The following is a 23,614-nucleotide window of genomic DNA, read 5'->3' as shown; positions in this document are numbered from 1 at the left end:
ACGGCGACCGTCAACAGCGGGGCGGGTGTTCCCGCCAAAGGCGCCCCCCGGGCGCAGCTGACCGGTAACGGCCGCCGGCGGTTCCGCTCGGGGGCTGGAGCGGCGCGGCCTGGCCCCGCGGCTGCGGTGCGGGGTGGGAGCGGTGCGGGCCCGGCGCAGAGGGGAGAACCCCGAAAGCACGCGGTGGCTTGGGAATAAAGCTCAGAACTTCCAGAGACGCCACCTGCTTTCCGAATTAATTGTTGGGGTTTTATCCAGGCCGAGTAAGTCTTTTAATGAGGAACTGGCTAATGGTCAGTCATAATTGTTACACAGTCTGGTGCTCAGGCTTTGACACTCCGTTTCTGGGGCAATGCAGCCGGCACAAACGAGCTATATGCCTGTCTACGCTGAAAGGAACCCCCCTTCCCTCTTAGAGGTCATTAATCATCTTTCCGCCCATTACCTCATTACAGCAGATATTGCACGGTTCTTCATTATTCTGCACCTACAGTGATTCCTGCACCTGTGGTGTGTTTTGTATCCGGCAGGGCAGAACCATGGCTGTATACATCCCGAAGCATCCCCTGGAGATTCCTCCACCATCTGAGAAGGACTGGCCAAAGGATGATGAGGAAGATTTCTTCCTGCAGGATCCCGATCGAAAGCGTGATGTGTTGCCTCAGCCCTTCAGGATGATGAACAAACTGGTGATGCTGGTGTTTGAGAATGCTATGGCAATCATTGAAAAAAGGGAGATGCTCCAAGAAGCGCAAAACCTAAAGGTCCAGCCCACAAAATGCTTTCCTACAGCGGAGTTCCAGGTACAAAGACCCTCACAGCAGAGATAGCGCTAATTACTGTAGCAGTTTTTCTAGAGAATATCCATTCAGTTGATTTTACACTCTTCTGTTCATCACCTTTCTCAGAATCCACCACCATCTCACTGCTTCACTTCAAAAGGCTGCAGCTTCTAAGCTTGTCTGACAGGTTCTGATTCCCACCCATCTATCACACCTCTGAAAAGAGAGAAGCAGATATTAAACAGCACTAAATTCACCTGCTTCTCACGCTAGCTCCACCCTTGTTTGCTAAGGAGAAGCTAATTAGTCAGTAGCATATAAATGGGCAAACTCAGCTCTGTGTTAATGGTGAATACCACAATGGGAGCAGAAGGGCAGTACTGCCTTCCCCATTGTTATGTGGAGATATGCAGGAGGATGTGCTGGCTTCTGCTGGTGTTCTGTCATTGCTTGGAGGACCTCAGTGTCCCATTGCAGCTCTGTGTTAGCAGCGAGAGGGCTGAGTGCCCCTGAGTTCTTCTTGGTCTTTAAAGCCCCTTCTGTTTATCGGGAGGGAAAAGGTGGGAGAAGCCTTTTTCACTCCCAACACAGAGCAATCTCTGTGACAGATGAGTCTCTCTCCCCTGTTCTTCTGATGAAAGCTCATACAAATATTTTTTCCCCTGTAGAATAATTTCCAGCTAGTAAAGGCTAGGGGTAAGTTGCTAGTATGGCTGATGTAATCCCTACTGGGGGAGCAGTTGGGGGTACACTGCCCTTTTTCTTTTCTTGGTAGGTAACAGGAAAAGCCAGTTGCCTTGCAGTGTCTGGAAAATATATCTTTGTTGGTCTGTCCGTGGGTCTGGCTGCCTTCGAGATGTCTGACTGTAAGGAAGTCTGTGCTTGGGATGCGGTCAAGACAGAGATTTGTGCCATCCATGCCTCGGATTTGGGGAATGAGCGCCACATCCTGCTTGCTGTGGATGAAATGGGTTAGTGTGATGTGGCTTTCCTTGACCTAGCTGGGGATAGCTGTGCTCTGGAGCTGAAGAGATGGCAGCTGCGTTATGGAAGAGTGCTAAATCAGGAGGAACATTAGAATGGCTGAGAGCTTTCCTAGAAAGCCCTGCAAAGAGGATGTCAGATAACAGGTTGTAGGGTGAGAGGGTAGCCCTAGGGCCTTGTGATTAGTAGAGGGTGTGGGTTTGATGTCTTCTCTGGCACAGCAGATGCAGAGCTGAGGGTGAAGTGCAGTAAATTTTAGGATTACCTTGGACTGGATAGAAAGAACTATTGCTTGTTAAGACCTCCTACCCATGCTTTGTTTCTGCACCTGTAGTTGCACAGCCCTGTGGTTAAATAGGTTAGCTTGTCGATTCATAAGAAACCTATCAGTTCTGGTGGAGATACCTTTCAAACTGGCTTATCCTTCTCTATGTACAATTGAATGTTTGCTGGTGCTGGCATAAGGAAGCCAGCAAAAGTTTAGTGCTGGAAACGATGGGATATTCTTCCCTGAGCCCAGGAAAAAATGTAGTCCCATTAATTCTCGTGCAGGTGTTCTAACAGCCATCTCCTTAGAGCATGGCTACAATCTGCTCACTTTTCTCCTCCTCCTCCTGCTACTTTGTGTTTCTATTGCAGGGCTTGTCTGGCTCTTCTGCTTTCACAAGGAAAGCTTCCTACTCATTAAAATCCTAAATGAAGTGGTATGTACTGAGTTAATTCCATAGACACTGGGCACAGGCTGGTAAGTAATCAATCATGAGGAGTACTAACTGCCCTCAAGAATTTCTGTCATGGGCAGCAGCGCTCTGAGGGTGCTGACCGATATTTATTCCTGTTCTTCCAAAAATCTGCCTGACCTTTGCCATGTTGACAGCTGCATAAGGCCATGGAGCTCTCTGAATTGGTGATCTTGCTTTGATGCCAGCCTGTTTTTCTTTGGTAGGAGGATATCAGCAAGCAAAGTACTTGTGTGGAGGTGGTGGTGTCCCCGGGAGGTGATTACACGGGAGTCCTGCTGCAAGGCAAGTGCAGAAACATGGTGTGTTGGGTGATGGCTGTTGTGTTCTAGCAGAAGGGCCAGCAGCCATTCTTCTAAAATATTGCAAGTGTTCTGTGTTCCCTGAGATCTCATTCCTAACCCTCCCAGTCCTTTTTCCAGCTTAGAGATCTGCTCTTGCCAGTTCCTGTCCTCTCCAAAAGGTTTGTGTGGATCAGGACTGGTTCTAAAAGTGAGCTCTTGGGAACTGGTCAGTGTAGTTCCCAGCTCCCAGAAGGCTTGGCAAAAGCAGGTTTCCCACTTCTCTCCAGAAGTACCAAACTCAGTTCTTCCTCTGCTTTGCTAAGGCTCACTTTTACATTGGAAATGTGTAGACCTGAAGAGTTTTCTCTGCAGACATAAGCCAGAGAGCACAGAGACAGTCTCTATAAACACTGCAGCAAACTCCTTGCTACAACGTTCTTCTGTTTCATAGCAGCTGTCTATATTAATCCATTTTCTGGTAGCAGTTTTTCTGGACTTGTGTTTGGTGTTATCTGCCTGGACATATGCTGAGAATGAGATACGTAGCATCCACAGAGAACCAGTGTGAGACCATGTCTCACTTTCTACTTTATCTCAGAGGCTACAAGTCAAATTTTTGACTGAGTCGCTTCATGGAATTCCTTTGGTGGATGTGGGACCCTGAGGACTTGAGCTGGAGGCTCAGATGTTGGTCTCAGTCAAGCATGTCAAGCCTTAAGTGGGAGGAGAGGTGGGCTGCATGGAGTTCACAGGGATTTTACATCTCAAAAATTATCCAAATCTTCTTTTAAGAATATAAGATAACAGAAGCTGCTTGCTTGACAGACCTTTTCTCCTCATTTCCAATTGCTCAACATGGTTTCCCAATGCAGACAGCACAAAAGCTTGGCTGGAGATCTACCGATTGCCTAAGGATTCCTGGCTGAAGGAGATGGAAAAGAGCCCAGGAGCTGCAGCAGGGCTGGCTTGCAGGGAGAGGAGGTCAAGCTGGACATCTGCGGTACAAAACAGTTCCATCTCCTGCTGTGCTTTTTTTTTTTTTTTTTAAATGTCCTTTTGCCTACAGGTCTTTCCCCAAGCCTTGCTCCTGCAGACAGTGGCAGCAAGATACAGGCTGAACAAGTCTGTCGGCTCAGGGGGATGGAGTATGTGTCTCTACAGCAGCCCATCCCACATTTCATAAGGCCTTTGTGTTATTGGGACATGTTCAGTCTCCTGAGACAGGCCTTCCAGTGAGGTTCCCTTGATCCCAGGGCTAGTGTTCCTGCTGCCCCTCCCTGAAACTGGCAGCTCCTTTCCAAGCAGTATTGCCCCATCTGTGGAGGCCCTGTGTAAGGTTATTCCCACAGGGTTTCTCCCTTATGTTACTGGGGGAAGGTGAAGATGAGTGGGAATCAGGCCTGATACCTCCACTTAGGAGTCTGGTCCTGAACGAGGGTTTGTGTTTTAGATAACCTACAAGAGGAGCCTGGTGGAGTCATGGCTGAACCTGCCTGGGCAGGGCAGGGTCTCTGCCTGTTTGTACTAACCACTGTCACCTCTGGTTCTTTGGCAGAAAAGTCTGGAGCTGCATGGAGATGGTTCTGCAGAGATGGTAACTTGCCTCAATGAACCTGAGCTGTGTTTAGGAGTTTTAGATGCTAAGTCAGTGCTTAATCCTCTCCTCCATTGCTTTTACCCTGCTATATTTCACCTCTCGATAGACAGACACCTTCTGCCCAGTACCTCCAGCTAACCTTCTGTGATACCTGCCTCATAACTCTTCCCTCTTCCTCCAGCAAATACATTCCTGGCCATTTAAGAGGGAGCTACTTCCCGCTTAACTTAGCTAAGCCAAAAGCAAACACCCAGGCATTCCCTTTTTGCTGATTCCATGTAAACTACCCAAGTTCCTGACTCTTCCTTCTTCGACAGGGTTGATTATTTAGTCAGACCTTTTCTGTTTAGCAAGTGTCAATGTGTGTGGAGTGGGGTGGTGGTGGGAACACACCAGTGCCGGTTCCTGTTAGGATTTTCTATTCCCAGCCAAGCACATATATGACTTCCTGCCTCCCTGGGCTTGCTGAAGTAAAATCTGGTTCTTGTATGCAGCAGCACTCTACAGCCTCTAGTCCTGCTTTTTTTTCCCCCTCCTCCCCCGCCCCCCTTTTTTTTATTATTCTGAGCCTTGCTGTGCCGCACCCAGCCCTGTGCTGCAACAAGAGTAATTCAGAGAGGTTAATAAAATCAGAAGTGGAGGTTACTTAGGGCACAAAGACGGGAGGTGTGGAGGCAGGACCTCCTTTGTAATACTGCGAAAGTACTGACCTCCCTCAAACTTCTGTGTTTTGGCCTGAAGAATGAGCCTAAAACCATTATCTCCTAGGCAGTGTCCGCCAATCTTTGCATATGCATTCTTCAGGAAGCATTTGATTCCCATGAACAGGTAAAAACTTAAAGTGTAGGGTACGACACAGTTCTCAGGCTGACATTTTACTGTTGCAGGAGTCTCCCGTGTCTGCGAACAAAGCTAATGCAAAGCTGAGTCTCCCAGTGCTGCTGCTGAAAGTGAAGCCACCCAAATCCATTACAGGTCAGAACTGGTTCTGTACTTGCAACCTGCAGCCTCCTTCAGGTGGCAAAGGAATCGTGGCCCTTACGACTACAGACCAGGTCAGAAAATTCCAGTAATGTGCTCCCTGGTCCCTTCCTGACCTGTCTTTATAGTTAAATGTAATCCTGTAGTGGAAGTTGCTTCTTACCTGACAGTCTTGCATGTCACCTTTGTTAGCACAAAATACTTCAGTGTGTCTTGAAGTGGGATGTCGTATACACGTGGCTTCGCTGTCACTGGAGAGGGAGAAGGTTGTTTCCTAAACCCTAGCAACCTGACAGCACCCCTAATTTGTCACTCTGAGTGATTTATAGGAAAACGCTGAGGATGAGGAGGGAGCAGACCTTATGCTGGGACACTTGTCAGGGAGAATGGCACACTAAGGCATGGTCAGCCAAGTCCTCAGATGATTTGTTCTAGTCCCTGCCTTCAAATATTGGAAAATGAGCTAGTGATATGGAAAGTACCACAAGATGCAGTGTGTCCCTTTTCAAGACAATGCCACCCTGAAGGAGGGATGCTCAAAATGCCTCTGAGCACTCCATGGTGTCTGCTCCTCCAGGGCTCTGCCTTCTCCCTTTGTGTTCCTAACGCAGGCAGTAGTTTCAAAAGCCCTTTGGATGCCTTGAAGAAAGTGGATGATGGCAGCATGCTTGGCTTGGGGTACAACCACCTAATCAAGGATTCCCAGTGGGAGCAGCAGGAAGCAGTCTTCCGCAATACTTATCGGCAGTATCTGGAGGCTGAGGGTGAGACAGCAAGCAAGGAGGAGATCCCCAGGTGAGTGGGAGCACCACCAGGATTTCAGTCCATGAGGCATGAGAACAATACACTTTTAGAGTGTAAATGGAAGTTTCTGTCTTAGCTTTGCCTCCTTCATCCCAGGGCTTTAGGGCAGGAGGCTAGAGCCATTGCATGTCTTGCCACAGTGCTGCTTACTTGCCAAAGCCTGCCTTTTACATATTTTTCTTCCTTTTTTTCAGACATGCTACTTTTCATTTTCTCCTGCCTAGCCAGATCCTACAGGTGGGACCTGAAATGAAAGTACAGCCAGGTAATCCAAATGGGCAAAACCCTTTTAACCTATGAAGCATGTTGTAGCATGACGTTGAGCTCCAGTTAGAGCTCAATGGCTGAGGCTTGGGTTCACTATATAAATTCCACCTCCAAGTACATAAGCCTGGGTAAAAATGCCAGCCCTAAGACTTATAAGTCAGTTACCAGCATGGAGTCAAACAAACTTAGCTCCGTAGTTAAAAAAAACCCAACAACAACGTCCACCTCCCAAAACCACAGAAAGAGATGAGGGGGCACATAGGAAAGATAAAAGTAACGAACAAGGAGAGAGTTTGTTCTGGTGTAGTTTCTGTGTGAACAGAGTTTCTGTAAGCCCCATCGAGGAACAGTGAGAGCTCAAATGAGAGCTTTCTAATGGTGTTTTTTGTGTCCTGGATTGTTCCTTTCTTTGTTCTCAGTCTCTTCTCTTTTGTTGTCCCCTTCTCTGTTCCAGATGTTCCAGCTGGCATCAGTGTGCACTGGGATGGAAGCCACAATCTCTGCTTGTACTTACTTAACCGTCCACTCAAGGAGAAAGTGGGTAAGAAAGCCTTGCTTGCTTTAGCAGAGCACTCTGTGGGGAGTGGGAGTATTCAGTGGCCAGCGGCTGTCATTCACACAGAGCTTCATTATTCAGGGAAATGAGGAAAGGGGAGGAGAGCTACCTCATATCTTGTGGGTTAGGCTGGCATTTGCATTGTGGGGATTCATGTTGCACAGGCTGGCAGTATTTTTAGTGAAGCCACTCTGGAAGGGGACCGCAGAATGGTGCATGTTTTATCAGGAAACTGAATGTTAGTATCAAGAAAGAGAATGCTCTGCGCCTTCATACAGTTGTGTCTCTTCATGTCCTTCTCTTTAGACTCTGATCTGAAACCTGATGTTGTGTGGCCCTGTGCAGCTCCAATTGCATGCTCAGCTGTCAGTTCCTGCTCCAGGTACCTGGCACTGGCATGTGAAGATGCAACAATAACTATTTGGGATAATCACCTGGGTGAGCTTGCCCTTTGGGATTGTGTATTGGGATCACTGTGGGTAAATTGCTCCCTTCCTTAGGAGTTTGAGGCTCTGGTTTGGTGTGAACAAGGGACTAGCAGTGAGTTTACAAGCAAGTCTGAAAATAGTTTGGACTTGCTTGTTTATCAGATGCTTGGCCAGAAGTTGCCAACACAGCGGGACTGCCCTAGCGCTTGCAGAACCATTTCCATCCACAGCAATGCAGGGGCTGTGACCTGCTGCAGTGAGGGCTGATGACAGTCTTGCTCTGAGGCTGTGAGACTGTGACAGTCACCACTGCTTTGCCACTGTGCCCTCAGGTCATCTTTGAGGCTGTTGTGGTATTGTGGTCCAGGCTGCCATCAGTTGCTAGTGTTATCCTGCCATGATGTAGGGATTCTTCTGGCAGAGGAATCTTCAGCTGTCAGAATTGTTCTGGTGGCTGCTGTCCCTGAGCAGTCCAAGCTAAGCTTTTCTTGGATAAATTGCTGGTTCCCTTTTTTCCCTAAACTGGTGTCCTTGGTTTTTTTCTTTTTTTTTTTTTTTTTCCTTTTTTTCCTTCCCCCCCTCCTCCTCTTTCCCCAGGATACCCGCTGTCTGTGACTGCCATTCTAGAGGAACGTGTCACCCATAGTATCCACTTCCTGCGGAGTTCCGTAACAGCCAGTGATGAGATGCCTTGTCCTGGTACAGATCCTGCCTGTCCCATTGTGCAGCTTCTAGTGCTATGTACAGACAGCTCTTTCTATTTGGTGAAAGCACCCAGGGCTGGGAAGTCCAGCATCACGCTCCTGGCAGACAGGTGAGGCAGGCTCTGACAAACCTCAGTCCAGCCAAAGAAACCATGTGGTGTAGTGGTCAGGTCCAGCACAGAGCCCCAGATTTCTGTGGAGTAGAGAACTTTCTGCGGCTTTTACCCAGATAGCTCTGCCATGCTGCTGTCACCAGCAAATGTGGTTTTGCTATGAGTCAGTTCCAGTGCTACAGTCCAATGGTTATGCCAGAATTAAGGGTGTTTCTGGGTTCTTCTATGCACCAGAACACAAGCGCTTGTAGCACTACTCCAGAACTGACGTCCAACTAGCTGGGTCTCTGCCAGGTACCCGGGGGAATTTTTTTCTTCTCTCTTGTGCCCTTGCCAGAATAACTTCCCCCTAGAAGTCAGAATAAGTATTTCTTACCATCTTTCTATCAACTTGATGTTCGTTTATCCCCTTGGTTTGAGGACAAGGGTCAACTTTGGGGAAGCTGCTGGTCTGAAGGCTATGGTTTCATGCCTCTGTGACATGCAGGGGATTTGTATCTCCAACATAGTTCCTGCCCAGGAGGAGGCAAGCTCTGTCCCCACAGGGAAGGGGGTTGTCTGGAACCTTATGCTAGCCAGTGTGCCACAAACTGTTATTGTCATTATCACAGCCTCTCAGTACGTGCCACGTCCACAAAACAGTGGCATAAGCCTGGCTCTGTTTTACAGGCCTGAAGATCCGGATCTTGCTGTCAGTGCAGTGGTGCCTGTCCTGACATACCCCAGTGCGGTGAGTATCAGTGCCAGCTCTCTTAAGAACGGGGTGAGAACACGGGTCCCTCTGGCCTAGCATCCTGTTTGCAGTGATGGCTGTAACTGGGTGCCTAGAAGATAAAGAACAGGGCAATCACATATGGTACTGCCCTCACATCCTTTCCCAGCCTCCAGCTATTTTTAGCATGGGAACTTCCTGCACCAGTTGCAGGTCTGTATGTAGCTGGTCACTCCCAAAGGATTTATCTTCCATGGTCTTAGTATCCCCTTGCACCCATGTCCTCTAATTGGCCGCTGCGGGGCGACATGCACTGGAGGTCCTCTGCACATGGATGGGTCCAACTGCAATGAGAGGGTTCAGCCATGAAGCTTCAGGCATCAGGCTCAGACATGAGAGGGCATCATGGTAAGGAGAAGTTACAAGCACGAGTTGAGGCAGACCTTTCGAGTGGCCTCAAAGATTTCAGGCATGGGGAGAAAAGGACTGAAAGCCGTTTGCCAGAGCCAGCCATGCAGAAGGATGGATCTAGTTCATTTCTAACCTGCCTTGCTGCCCTTTTCCAATCCCAATCTGCAGCAAGTCCAGCCCAAGTCCCCTGCATGGCCTGTTCTTGACCTGCTGTGGCTCTATGACTACTGGGAAGGCAAAGAAAATGTGCAATCCTGAGTGTCGTTCCATGTTCTTTCCAGCAAATGCTTTTCACTTCTTTTATGTCTATTTCTAAGTGTCAGCTTGCTGTTTCAGGCCCTTGTTTTCTCCTGGGATGGCACAGTTTCCCTGATGAACACTGCCACATCGCAGATTGTTTACTGCTTCAGTACTCCACCTTCTCATGTTGTAGCATCTCCCTGGCAGCCAGTGTTTGTAGTGGATAGTGTGAATTGCTGCTTGCTGCTTCGAGGTGGGTAGGTAGCACCCTGGAGTGGTCTTAGATATATAGTCACTGTGTGCATTCAGCTGTGTGCTGATCCTTGATCGTTCTTCTTGTTGGATGGTTCCTGATGCTCATGGTTCTTATTTCTGTCTAGGAGATAAGCAGCAGCTGGCAGGTGCATTGGCACAGAGCAGAGACAGTCACAGCACTATCTTCCTTTTTGACTTCAACTCCTACCCACTGAAGGAGGCTTTCCCAAAGGAATCAGATTTGCCTCTCAAATCCTTGCAGAACCTGCCATGGACTGAGAGATGTAACATTTACTTACGTGATAGGTAAGGATTTCCTTCTGCCTGGTAGGTAAGTGCACCTGCATTATTGTAAGTTGTGGTGTTGCTGAGGTTCATGTGAGGTCTCACCCTGGAGCTCCTGGGTTTTTCTGTGTGCTGTGACAGATTTACGTCTGGGTAACGTTGATGTTCAGGTAGCTGGATTCCTGACAGCCACCCAGAACCCTTCCTCCTCTCCCTTCTGTCCTTCCTATAACACCTTAACAACTGTAAGTTGGAATGCCTGGGGCAGGCTTGTCATTCCAGGTAGAGGGCTTGCTAGTTCTAATGTGTTTTTGTGCAACACATTTTGCAAGCTTGTCAGGGAATGTGATCCTCACTTACGTGTCTGTGTCTTCCTTTTGATCTCATAGCCAGGCAGAGCTGGGATCTCCTTGTACCTTGCTCCTCCCCTCCATTCCGGGGTTGATGTGATGTTTAAGTGGGTTTGTGCTGGAGGTTTCTCGGTTTGAGAAGGTCCCTGGTACCCTCCGGCCGAGGTTGGTTAGGCTGATGCATTGTGACCACGGCGTCACTAGATGGCAATGTGACATCTCTTATTGGGTGACCCTGTCCCTTTATGTCTTTTGGGGACCTGGAGCCAGATCTGTGTCAACGGTATTGTTTGTTCTTTTCACTACATCTTCACTATCTAATTCGAACTGGAACAGTGGGTGCAGGTATGACCTTACAGCACATGTCACCTGGTAGCCTTCCCCCTAAGGGAACACTTGCCTCCAGGGTGAATCCTGTGGTGGTGTTTGGTTAGTTGGGTGTGGAAAGCTTTCATCCTATGCTACCAGCCACCAGTTCTGTCCTGCCTTCTTATAAAGCTGGAGAGGAGATTCTTGTCTGCTTCAGATGAGGAAAACTGGGGAGACATCACTTCCAGGGATACCTTGCTCCCTGGGTACTGAGAGCTGAAGGCAGAGCAGACCAAGTACAGCTGCAGCGAGACCTGTGTTTACAGAGGCTAACAGGCAAAGAGAAATATGGAGGTCACTGCTGTCAAAAGCGGTAAACCTGAGTGCTAAGTGGCATGAGGGAATCTCAGTTTCTTTGGACACAAGAAGTCTGAACTGCTTAATTTGTAGTGAGCCCCAGGGACCCTTGGGGGAACCAGGCTAAGGTTGTCTGAGCACCGGGAGAATGGCTGGGACTCTTTTAACCACACTTTTCTCCCTCATTAGGCAGCAGAGCCTGCTGGGACTTGGGGAGCAGTTGCCTGAGTACTGGAGTCGACTGCAGGCACAAGCAGCTCTCATGGACAAGGAGAGAGAGAAAGTAAAGGGACAGAAGAAGCTGTAGTCAGCCTTGCATCCTGAGGGTCAGGCTCTGCGCTACCACAGTCCTGCAGACCCCAAATCCAGCACTGATATTTTGACAGCAACTCTATTCCAATCTATCCTGCTGCTTTCCAGCCAGGGGCAATTTGTCATCCGAAGTAGCTGCTTGCCTGCCACTGCTCAGCCACAAGTATCTGCACCCTGCCTCTCTCCTTGCTTAACCCTCAGCCTGTTTCAGCAGGGTTAAGCACCTCCTCATCAGAGACAAACACTACTGATGGAAGAGTCTTGAGGTAGGAAAGGTGGCTCAGCAAAGTGGCAGGCCCAACACCTGTGTCGTTCAGCTAAGTATTTGCGCTGGGTCTGAGTCCTCCCAGAGACTTGGAGCATCAGAGCAGTATATATGGTATGTTACAATGTCCCTCCTTAATAAAGCCTTTTCTCTAGTAAAAGTCTCTTGCTCTTCATAGGACTGGCGTTGTATGAGACTCTAATGTACTGTCTTTCTGTTGTGGGGGCTCACCATTTTGTCTCATTTTCTGTTCTGACCCAGATGGGCAGGCAGCATCATCCTTGTGTTTAGCAAGAGACCTGGTCTTTTCAGACCAGGCAGCAAATCACCCAGGAAGGTGGCATCCCCCAGAGCATAGCGGTGCCAACCAGCAGTGACACTGCGGAGTGTGTCAGGCCTGACCTAGGCTGTTCTGCAGCCTAGTTGTTTCTTTTGCCTTCAAAGCAGGCAGTTGTGGCATAAGTCTGCTTAGGAATTGCAGCCTAGAAATGTTCAGACAAGCTCTCTGGGTTAAGGTCAGGCTAGAACTGGTGCTAGAGGCAAGAACTGATGTTGCAGAGAAGCAGGACAGAAGCTGGGGGGGGTCTGAAGAAGTCAGGGCTGTGCTGAGCCAGAGATGGGTGAGGAGCATGGCCAGCATGTTGGCCAAAGGCTGTAAAAAGCTGAAGCATCCCTACTATGGGCAACACAGGACAAAGAACTAGCAGGGACGATACAAGGCCAAGCATCCATGTATTTGTTTCTTACTCCAGAAGAGTGTTAAATTAGTAACTTGCTCTGTATATTTGACAGATGGGGCAAAAAAGTATGCAGGCTCCCTGGTCAGTCTTTCACTTGTTGGTGTTTTCAGGTCTGTAGTCCTGTGGGAGACTGGCAGCTAGATGTTAATTGCAGGGTCTGATTACCCACTTGGAGGGTGACAGCCTACCTGCATTTTGCACTGGGTATCTTTGTCGCTCTTCAGGCATTCAGGGATCCCCTGGAACCTGAGGAGCTTTAGGGGAGGTGACCCCAAATATCCATTCTCAAGCACAGCAAACAGGCTTTCTTGAGCATCAAAACCATGAGAAAACCTCAGTCGTCTTACAGCTGATCATGCTTCCAGGATGACTGCCTAATCCACAAAGAATCTGACAAATCTGCCAGCAACAACTGCAATCTGTGTGCATGGGTGAGCTGTATTTTTTCCAGGTCTCCCCCAAGTGACTCCCGCAAAGGCTCAGCAAAGCATCAATGTAGGGTGGCAGGGACTCAGCACAGACTGTGCCGTGTAGACACTGTGTCATGTCAAGGTCCTATTTCACTTTTTCATAGCAAGTTGTCTTGTTTTGGATTGAGTTTTGATGACAGGTCTTAACTCTTCTGCTGGAAATAAAGTCAGCCAGTCCATTGTGGAGGTAGAAAAGGGGAGAAGTGTTCCACTTGTTCTGCAGTCTCAGATGCCTGGTTTGCTCTGGAGAAGGACAAGCTATTTGAATTAAACCTTCCTATTTGCTACCTTTTTGAAGGCTTTGAAGGCCCTAGTAAAGCCTTTTGTGCTGTCATTTTCCATCTGCCACAGATTACAGCTTCACAGCTCAGCTGATTGTTACAGATATTGATACTGGGTTGTGTGAGCACTTGCCATCTGCTTCAGTGCAAAGTCAAGCGGGTTAGCTCAAACCACCTTCAATGCCTGTTTAAACGGAGCCATCTGGTTCAGCCCTGAAGTGAACAAGGAACAATCCTTGATCCTTTCTTCTATTCTTTCTGTGGTGGCAGTAACAACTTAATTATTTTGTTTCTGTGGTATTTTAAGAAACAATGGATCTTCTGCCATAATTGGGCACAGGGGATTACTCAGGGCAGGAATTCCTATTCCTACATTGGTTCCCATGCTGCAGAGACCCAGCACAACTAATAGTGGCCCCTTGAGCAGCACTGGGTCTAGCTCTTACTTTTTTGTGCAAAAGTAAAGGGCTTGGGAATCTGTGTCCTTAATCCTACCCCATCTGTTTTCCATCCAGAAGAGGAGCAGGGCTTGCCTCGCATCAGAAGAAGAGGCATGACAGAATCTGCTAAGCAGTTAGATGTAATGTGCATCCACCAGTTTGTGTGTATTTGTCTCAAGATGTGCTTATTTGTTTGCAGTTTGAATTTGCTCTAAAACTCTAATCATGTGCTTGGCCAAGATAACCAGGAGCTGGCAGGCTCCACAGAGAAAGGAAAACAACAAGCAGCTGCAGGAGGCTGATGAAGAGCCTTTGTTTTTACTCATGAATTCAGCAGGGGACCATTTGTTTCCTGCTTCTTCGAAAGGATGCAGAAAAATTGGTATGATCAGTGTGTTGACACACGCGTTGGTGATGGAGCTGTGTGCTGAGCTCCACAGCACGTTCTGGAGAGCACCAGAGGCACCTCATTGCTTATTCCAGAGATGATGCCCTTGCCAACTGTTCTTCCATTCCCGGTCACTCCGTGAGCACTAGGCAGCTGCAGGCCTGAAACAATTTGAGCTATTCTGCTGCTGGAAACTATGGAAAGACCTTGGGAGGTATCATGTATATCACCATCAAAAGATGGAACTGTAGGAGCTCTGGCTGGGCCAACTCCTAGCTCAGTGCCAAGTTCAGTGAACTCAGAGGTGCAACCAGGGGATAATGGGAGCAATATGGCTCTCTATTCTAAAAAAGTAAAAGAAAATGAAAAAAATCATAGTGGATTGAGAAGGCATGTGAGAGGGAGGAAGAGGAGCCCAGATCCACAGAGAGGCGCTCGAGCAGCGTCATTCCAGTGGAGCCAGGCTGCTGCCCAGCCATGCAGAGACCGTCTCTGTGGGAGACCAGGCTGTACTTTAATCTGACTAAATTATCTGCTGTTCTCTGCAAGAAGCCAAATGTCATCTTATTTTGCATATTTTCTTGTGCTGTGGAAGTAAAGGAAATCAGAGGCTGATCTGATAAGGTTCCTCCACTCCTCGGGGCCAGCAAAGTTTGGGCTGTTTGGGTACACCACATCTGTGCTGTTGGAAGGAGCGTGGTTCTCGAGAAGAGCTGAATTGTGTGCTCCAGGAGCTGTACTCCTTGCACCTGTGTTGCCAGCTTTAATGCAACACCCCCATGTATCCTGTAATGCCTTACCACATACAACCTGAAGCCATCCTAAGGAGACATCTGTGTCCTATTTGGGGCAAATAATGTCCCTGCAAGACACTGTGGGACATGCAGCGATGCCTAGGATAGCACAGTCCCAGCAAGTGCTTGCTCTGTTTGCTCTGGACGTAGGGGCAGCACAAGGTCAGGTTCCCTTCTCTACAAATTTATGTCTAGGTATAAGTAAACCAGGTACTGCACACCATTCCTAATTGCTCAAATAGCTCTCGTTGTCTAAAGTAGTGCCGCCTCATTACCTCTAATACCAGTTCCCTGCACCAGGGTACAGTTTTTCATCTTCTTTTGAGTCCAGGCTATAGCTGTCAAGTTGTGCTGTTCAGCCAGGCTATGCAGATTAACTCTTTTCATCTTCCCTAATGTATCGTGCCAGACATCTCAGTCTGCTTTAATTTGGGGTTTCTGCAAACCCCTTCGAGTTTGTCCCTGTTTCTGTTCCAGCTTGTTGTCGTCCAGTGTTTCTGGTGCTGCTCTGTTTAGGACCTGGTACAATATTCACATGTGGTCTTGCACAGGGAGCCAGTTTCTGCTGGCCTTCATACCTGATTTCGCAAAAGCAGGACCAGTGCCTGAGATGAGAAATAAGCTGTGTTTTTGAGGCCAAAATACAGGAGGAATTTGGCTGAGCCTAGCTGAGGGTGCTAGAGAAATAAGAGATTTGCATTATGACTAGGGTGATGCTGTTTTGGCTATCGCCCCATGGATTTACAAGCACTGTACACAGCTGAAGACAGGCAGGGCTTGCGCTATGAAGAACTCACACCCTAAGTAAGCCAAGGGCTGGGGCTGGGGTGTAGTGCAGCAGACTAGTCATGCCATAGGGGAGGATTTGTCATTGCAAGAGCTAGGTCTTCATGTGGCACGCCTCTGTGCAGTGCCATGTGTTGGCTTGGCCCCAGGAAAGTCTGTGCTTTAAGAGGAAGGGAAGGCAAATGACTCACGTCACAGAATATCTCAAGTTGGAAGGGACCCATACGAATGTCACTGGAGGGCTGCCGATGAGGTAGGAGGGAAATGTGCAGTGTTTGAATGGCGAGCTGGCCTGGGCTGCCAAGTTTGAAACACTTTGACTGCCTCAAGCTCATCAGACTGAACAGCTCATGTTGTTAGAAACTTCATGTAAGGCTGCGTGAGCAAACGGCCGCTCTTCTGCATGTGGAGGGCTGGATCGTTGTCAGAGGGAAAGGGAATAAGTTTGCGTTGTGAGGGGGTGTGCACAGGAGATGGAGATCTATAGGGGAAAAAAACCCCCAAGTCCCATGCTGAGCAATGAGGAAGAAACACTAATTAGGCAAGGAAGAGGAACCTGCCAGGTTGCAATCCTGACCTAGCAACCAATTATATGATAATATAGCACAGTAATGTAGGCTAAACGCTAAGAAATGACAAGAGGTTGTTTCTGAATTAATTCCCTAGTGAAGCACAGTGATCATTTAAAAACATCCGGTATCCTAATTTTAAACTGCCCATCATAGAAGCCAGCACAGCCTGTGGTAAATTGTCCCAGCTGTTAAACTACCTGTATTGTTTGCATTTGCACCTTGTTTCTAATCCGAGTTCCAGCTTCCAGCCACTGGATCCTGCTGGACCTCTGGGAGATAGAAGACCCCACTAGCCAAAGATGTGGATTGCGGGGAGGGACTTACAAGCCATGCTTGCATTCAAAGCAGACATAGGGACACTACGGAGTTCTCAAGTGTCCATGGTGGAGCAAAGTAGTGGGTTTGGGTTAGATATGAGGGGACACTTGTGCTGGCTGTGGAGGCAGAATTAGTGCAGTTTTTCTGGGGAGTCATGTAGGGTCCATTGATGGAAACCTTCTCAAACACCTGCCAGGAGTGACATCAGATAGACTTCATCCTGGCCAGGGACATTCACTAATACAGGGGGAACTCTTGAGTTCGTTCTAGCCCAAATTTCCTGTCATTCTCAATTATTAGAAATGAAATGGTCTGGGTTCCTGAAGTCTTCCCCATACATTCTGTATGGTCCTTACTCTCCATGAAGGCTATAACATATATACTCCTAGTGTGACGGGAGAAAATGAGAAAAACATTTCACCCAGACGTGAAATGGGGCAGCGCAGAGCGGCGACAGGAGCGGGGAGACAGACCAGGAAAAAGATTTGCAATTGCCCAAATGGGAATTGAATGCTCAGTTCCATTACTAGTGGCTTCTGCCCTTTATGGATCTCTGCCATGACAGGCTCCTGGCAGGGACTGCAGCAGTGATGCTGGAGGAGACAGGACTAAACAGATCTGCCAGGCTGTGCTTCCCTCCTGCTTCAACAGCTCTTACCCTTCGCAGTGCCGCTTGACAGTGAATAGGCAGTGGATACTATGGTTTTGTCATCCCTTTTTTTTTTCTTCTCCTGGTGCTTTCTCCATGGAAGTTCATATTTTAGCAATTCATTTTTTAAACAATATTTCTGCTAAAAGCATTACCAGAAGGTCCCTTGGCACTGGTAAATGTTTGCAAAGGCTGAATGGTGTTGATCAGCATTGCAGACAGGCACCCTTCCTGCAGATTAAATCGGAGCCAGTGCTGCTGGATAAAGTAACAAGGGATAAAGCAGGTAGGAGTGATAAAAGGATATTTGGCTTTGCTATGATCACTTTAATCAGTGGTTTTCAGGAACAAGTTGTATTTTTCTTCAGTGCACATTACCAGTGCTGTAAATCATCATTCCTCAGGGATCAGAGAGGCTGAGGTTATTTACTTGTTGGAACCAGAGTGAACAGATAAAGCTAGAGACTTACACATTTCCTTTACAAAATGAATCTGAATCAAAAGCCTGCCTCTGTATATTCTCCACCTCTGGAGGGAAAAACTGAAATCCAGCTCTGGATTTTACACTTGCATTTTGCTATGACCACACTGATCCTAATCTTTCAGATTGGGGAAGGAAATAAAAAGTCTGTCATTTAGGCTACCCGTTCTGCTTGTGCACTTCCATGTAAATCAGTTGTAATGACAGTTTCTCTTACTGCTCACATTAGGACAGTCTTCTTATAATTAGTTTTTTGAAATGCATGCATCTTGTTGCCTTATTCCAGAGCTTCCAGAGGAAAAATGCTAATACAGTCTGCAGTCTGATTGTCGTTGCAGTGACAGTTGTTTTCCCATTTAATTTTGACTTTACTTTCATTCTTTGGGAACAGAGCAATGGCTAGAGCCCCTCGCTTTCTTTCAAAGATGCCATCCTGCAGCTAGGAAATATTTACCAAGGCAGTGGGGCAACAGAACAGACACATAAAAGGCACATGATGAAATATAATGAATAGTTGGTGAAAAGAATCAATTAATCCTTTCAGCTGTTGTAGCACAAAAAAGATGTGTTCCCTCCCCCAAAGGTATATCAAGTAATGAATTCCTAAAGCCTCTTCAGAGAATTGAAATGCATCTTCCAGCTCTAAGCTGTGGACTCGTGTAGCATTCCAGCAATAATATTTTCCCAAGGATGAACTGTTCCTGAACAGAATGGTCAGTGAAGTGCATTTCATATGTGAGAGATTCCAAGTTAGTAGGAGCTTATAGTTCTATAAGTAAGGTATGTATCTATCATCTGTTGGAAAGCTGAGCATTTCCCTAGAAAGTTTGAAAAAAAACCTGTGAAGATGTTTTCAAAGTTTGAGTAAAAAAAAGAAGTATTTTTTCACTTGTCTTTATTACGTGATTAGAGGCGCAGGACAAAGAAGGAATAAGAACTCTAAAGAAGTAGGTTTTATTTTTGTATTTTTCTCAAAGGAGAAATGTTGCCATATTTTGTTTCATTAGTTAAAAAAACTCAAACAAACCCAACACAATTCTTTTCACTGAAATGGTCTTTTAAGCAAAAACTTGTTTCAGCGAGCTCTGTGCATGTGCTCAGTATTTTGGGAAATAAGAGGTGTAGTTTTCAAAAGAAATAAGTGATCTTGGATGCCTTTACTAGTGATACTCAACTAGAGTTCCTTCCAATGGACTGTTTTCATTGTCCACAAAAGGTGCGCTTCAAATCAAATCAGTCTTCTAAGGTTTTTCAGACGAACACAAGTTATTTCCCTAGAAAATGCACTGAAGATTTGGCTGTTGTTCATGTGAGGGAACAACTAAATTTTCCATTGCCCTATAAAATTGCACCAGACTAATGCTGCAAGGGCCATTTGACTTGGACAATTGCAATGCCCACCTGAGACTGTGCAATGAATTTTCCTGGGTCAAATCCACTCCCTGTGTGGCTGCCTTGAATGTGTTGGCTTCAGTGGATTTGCACCAGGGAAAAAAACATTTCCAATTTTTAAACCAACAGGAGGGAACTTTAGTTACTTGCAGCCACGCCGCAGATTTATAGGTGAGCAGAAGGTGGGTGTTCCTGAAGTACCCTCTCTATGTCCCTCTGGCATTGCATTGGGTATGTTTGCAGAGCCATTGGGCTTTGCTGCTTCAGAGCAAGGGTCTGCTAATTTGCAGCGGCTCTCTGCATCTCCAGGCCAAGGCAGAGCCTCATGGGCTTCCAACTAAAGCCCTTCTGCTGGAGCAGCATGGCCATCCCAGATCGGAAATGCGGCGAACCAGCACTTTTTTTATTTATCAGCCTGCTTGAACATTAAGTTCTGGGTAAACTGAGCTGAGCCCTGCATTCGCTGCAACCCCTTGGGCAGAGCCAGGGGCCTCGAGTCAGAAAAGCTGAGCAGGGCTGAACTTGTGGGCACACCTGCCATGGTGCCTGCAGCCCTCCCTGCTAAAGCGCTGTGCCGGTGGCATGTGGCTCCTGGGAATGAGATTGTCCAGCAGTGCCCGGGCAGGGGCAGGAACCTGGAAATTGCCTCCCACTGGCAGCCTGTTGTTCGGGGAGTAAGAAGGGGTTGAACTAAATCTGCTGGAGACTCGGGGGCTTTCTGGGAAGGATGCTGAAGGGGGCAGGGAGCTGCAGGATAGCTATTTTTCAGGAGCAAATGCCTTTTATGCAATTGTTTTAGACCCACTCGGGTTCAGCGCCCTCCCCACAACAGAGAGGCTGATTATTTGTGCTAATGTCCACATCTCTGGTGGACAATATTGCTGCTATATTTAATATGTGCGAGGGTTATTACAGCATTATCTAGAATGAGCCATAACCATTACAGGTTGCTCTATATCTCAAAGCTAGTTTTAATTAAAACTGCCAATAACTTTTGAGGTCTTTGACTTCTGGAGTTGAAGCAAAGGAACAAGATGCTCAGGTGGTTTCATTTGATTGTACAACTAATTATTAGAAGGGTGGAAGCAGATTCACTGGCAGCTGAGCCTACAGTTTCCATGCTAGCTGTGAGGGTCCATCAGAGCCTGGCTAGGCTGGCCTTCCCAACACATGTGTATATTTGGGAGCAGGTTATCATTTCCAGAGGTCTATGGAAGGAGATGTTATCCTCCCTCACTCCACTCGATTTTATTTTGAGTCAAAATTGTGGGACTTCATCTTGCCTGGGATGCTATTTGATTGAACGCCCCACTAGGCAGAAATAAAGAACCGGGTCCTCAGCCATTGCTTGGTCTGAAATAAATGCAGTTTTCCTGCTCCCTCCCGAGCTTCAGCAAAGCTGGACATCACATCTGCTACTCTCTCAACATGTGTGACAGAATATGAGGCCACATCTCCCTTTACCTGCAGAAAGTAGAAAAGAGCCTCACAAGCACAATTTTAAAAGACTGAAATGAGCATGTGATTAGACATCAGAGAAGCCTTCTTGCAGGAAAGTGCTAATTAGTCCGATCAGAGCTTTCTGTGTCTCTTCACCTGTGCACGTCAGAGCACAAGCTTTTGATAGTCACGGTAAACTTGGGAAATCCATTTATATCCAACACCTTATGGCAGGTATAAGCTACATAATCGACCATCTTTACTTGGACCTTTGCCTGTGACCCACACAGGGTCAATATGCAAACACAGAAGAGGTGAGCGGGGGCCATAGCTGACACTGGAGGCAGTCTGCAGTCAGGCACACTCGTCGGTTTGAAGCAGTTTTCCCTTTTGCCACATCCCTCCTCCACCTTCTCACCCTGTGAGACTGTGGAAGTGTTTGGGGATGTGTTTGGGAAGGTAGGGGTAACGCATGGGGCAGATTTCTAGCATGGAGAGGGGAAAGGGACTGGGATTTCATGCACATAAATGCAGCTTTGTGAGGAGGGGACCACTTCAACCCAGAATCAAAGGGACTTAATGGAGAATTAAAAGACCTTTTCCTCCCACTTCCTCTGCCTATGCTTCATCTCCTGAATATCACCTGGTACGTGGCAAGTTTTCTTCCCTGGTGTCAGTTGATGGGCAATTTCCCCACCTCAAGTACTGATGGGTTTCCACTACTCACTAACACCTCCCATGTGCCAGTACACCTAGGACTATAATCACTACCTCCAGGGGAAAAACGGTCCCAGATTTACACTCAGATTTACAGCCCATCCCTTTCCTCAGCGTGTAGAGACAATCCTACGCCATTACATGGTTTGAATAATCTGGAATCCCACCAAGTCATCCATCCCATTGCCGCAATGATATGATTAGAGGCCTTTGTTAGAAACTGTGTGTACTTTGGCTTTATTTTGGTATCCAATCAGTTCACATTGAATCAGAATTAGCACTGTAATATGAGGAAAAAGACAGCATAGTTGTTTGGGAAAATAAAGGCAGGCAACAATGGTATGTGTGAATGATATTCCTTCTTAACTGTGCCATGAAACTATTTTTTCTCAGCCTGAAACTTCAGTCTCGATTTCCTTAATAGCCAGTTCTTTCATTTTGTTCTCCTTGTTCAGCCTTAAAAGTTATTTACAAGGTACTTCTAAAAGCGGGTGATTTAGGCTGCTCTAATGCTTGGTTTGTTTTTGTCTCATCAAATTGCCTGCTGACCTGCAAGCAGCGGCCAAATCAGACTGAAATTAAAAAGGTGGTGGAATATGCCCCAGTCTCTCCTCAATCAATACCAGCCTAAATTACTGCAAACCTGGAGCCATGGTGCATGTAATACATCATTTTGTAACCCCATAAATTGCTTTTAGCCAGTCTCTTCTGATTTCTTTTTAATGGCCTTTCAGCTAAGATCAAGTGTAGCATCAGTTTTGCATCAGCTGCGTACCCTGCCCAGGGACCATCTCACTGGCACTGGGATGAGCTCAGCCAAATAGTTGTAACTCATCGATGCTGGTCATTTGGAAGTGGCCCTGAGATGCCTCCCCTTTGCGAATCCCATACAGAGAGGCAGCAGTTGCCTGCCACGGGCTGTGAAGTTCTGCCCAGGCCTGGGTTCTTGCTTATTCTTGTTTTAAGGAAGGAAAGGAGGTGGAGAAGGGATATTGGAATTTGGAATTTGACCACTGGGTTAGATAGCTCCAAGGCACTAGTCCTTCCTGTGGATTTTTTTGCCCAAATGGTGCAGTTTCAATCCCCAGTGAAGACCTCCAAAAGCTTGTGATGGCCTCCAGAGACCATGGTAGGGGGAGGCGATGCCCTAGGTGGTGTGTCTCCTGCTCCTGGATCATCCCTTTACATGCACAGAGCCATGTGAGACTCAAAGAGCAGGTGCTGAGCCTCCCCTCCTCCTGCGACGGCCCTGTGGCTTGTGCTGAGATGGAAGATCCTCACCATCTGCTAGTGTTGCTGGCCTGGTCACACCGCTCTCTTCCTGGTAGGTATGTGCCTGTATCACAAAACTTGCTGCAAGAGAGGCCCCGACCTGCCTTTGGAGCAGCCACCCCTGCAGCTGAACCGGCAATCTGATGGGCACTGAGAAAGCAACTTCGTCCCCTCCACTGGCCCTTTCTGGAGGCAGTGTCTACAGAGGTATTTCAAATAACTCTAAAGAGAGACAAGTTAAGCCCAACCCAACCAGAAGCAGGACCAACACTGCATCCCTTCAAACAGGACTCTTGGTTTTTGATGCCTTTCACCATCCTGAACCCCCTTTCCTGTGGCTGTTTGCACCGTGCTCCTGGTGTCAGGAGAGACCTTCTCATTTCCCACGAGATGCGCCGCAGAGAGACATCTGCTACGGGTGCAGCCCCTTCACCTGCAGCTTTCCAACACTTCCCACTTAGGATACCAAGAAGTATAACAAGAAGTATAGTCTTCCCTGGGCTTAATTTCAAGGGAGGTGTTGCAGGAATAAGAAAAACTATGCCCTTTGCGTTATGCAAGTCGTACTATCTTAGACCTTCCTGGAAACGAGTAGCTGGGAAGCGAAACCAACTGGAAGTTGGCTGCTCTGCTTGTTCCAAACATTAGCTGAGGATGAAAACTTTTCCTCTCATTTCAGTGACATTTGTCTCAGTTTTAACCAGAAAGGTGAGTGCAAGGGAACAAACATTTCCCTGTCAGTTTTCTTTCCTGGCTATACACCTAGAGCCAGTCATAGAGCTGGATGGAGTTTCTCATCTGTCTTCCCCAGCGAGGTGTATTTCTGCTACCTAACAGCAAGCTGCGGACTGGAGCTCCAGGGATGTCACTCTGCATCCCCAGACCTCTTCTGCATGGCTTCAGCAAGCTGTTAAAATTGTTGTCCTCATCCTGCCATTCCCTTTCTCCCTTCCTGCACCTTTGGGATACTTCTCCAGCCTGTGCCAACACTGGGGACCTGAAGCGATGCTGCTCAGAGCAGTCACATAGCGCCTCTCGCCCGCTGTCAGCCAGGCAGCAATGTCCAGCCCCTCTGTGGGACTGGGAACATGGACTTCAGGATGCAAGTGTTAAATCCCTCAGCAGATGTTTCTGAGAG

At 47.5% G+C, this 23,614-nt stretch overlaps 1 protein-coding gene across 2 annotated transcripts; it reads left to right on the top strand.

Moving 5' to 3' along the window:
* The first annotated feature begins 144 nt into the window (after window positions 1-144).
* Window positions 145-21,288, top strand: WDR93 (WD repeat domain 93). Of its 2 annotated transcripts, XM_080396148.1 has the most exons (17): window positions 145-263; window positions 531-803; window positions 1,558-1,753; window positions 2,406-2,470; window positions 2,713-2,791; window positions 3,663-3,790; window positions 4,346-4,384; window positions 5,275-5,362; window positions 5,980-6,163; window positions 6,367-6,437; window positions 6,894-6,980; window positions 7,302-7,433; window positions 8,021-8,237; window positions 8,910-8,970; window positions 9,700-9,856; window positions 9,984-10,164; window positions 11,349-21,288. In XM_080396148.1, exons 2-17 carry the CDS (start codon window positions 540-542, stop codon window positions 11,464-11,466), a joined length of 2,067 nt encoding a protein of 688 aa, XP_080252274.1. In that variant the 5' UTR covers window positions 145-263; window positions 531-539; the 3' UTR covers window positions 11,467-21,288. The 2 variants fall into 2 exon arrangements, with proteins under 2 accessions (XP_080252274.1, XP_080252275.1); XM_080396149.1 differs by lacking the exon at window positions 11,349-21,288 and having other exon boundaries at window positions 9,700-9,860; window positions 9,984-10,123.
* The last annotated feature ends 2,326 nt before the right edge of the window (window positions 21,289-23,614 follow it).

This window comes from Falco punctatus, assembly GCF_963210335.1.
Source record: "Falco punctatus genome assembly, chromosome: 7".
NCBI lineage: Eukaryota > Metazoa > Chordata > Aves > Falconiformes > Falconidae > Falco > Falco punctatus.
Note: the sequence above shows the minus strand (reverse complement) of the source record. Positions and strands in the feature narration are given on the sequence as shown.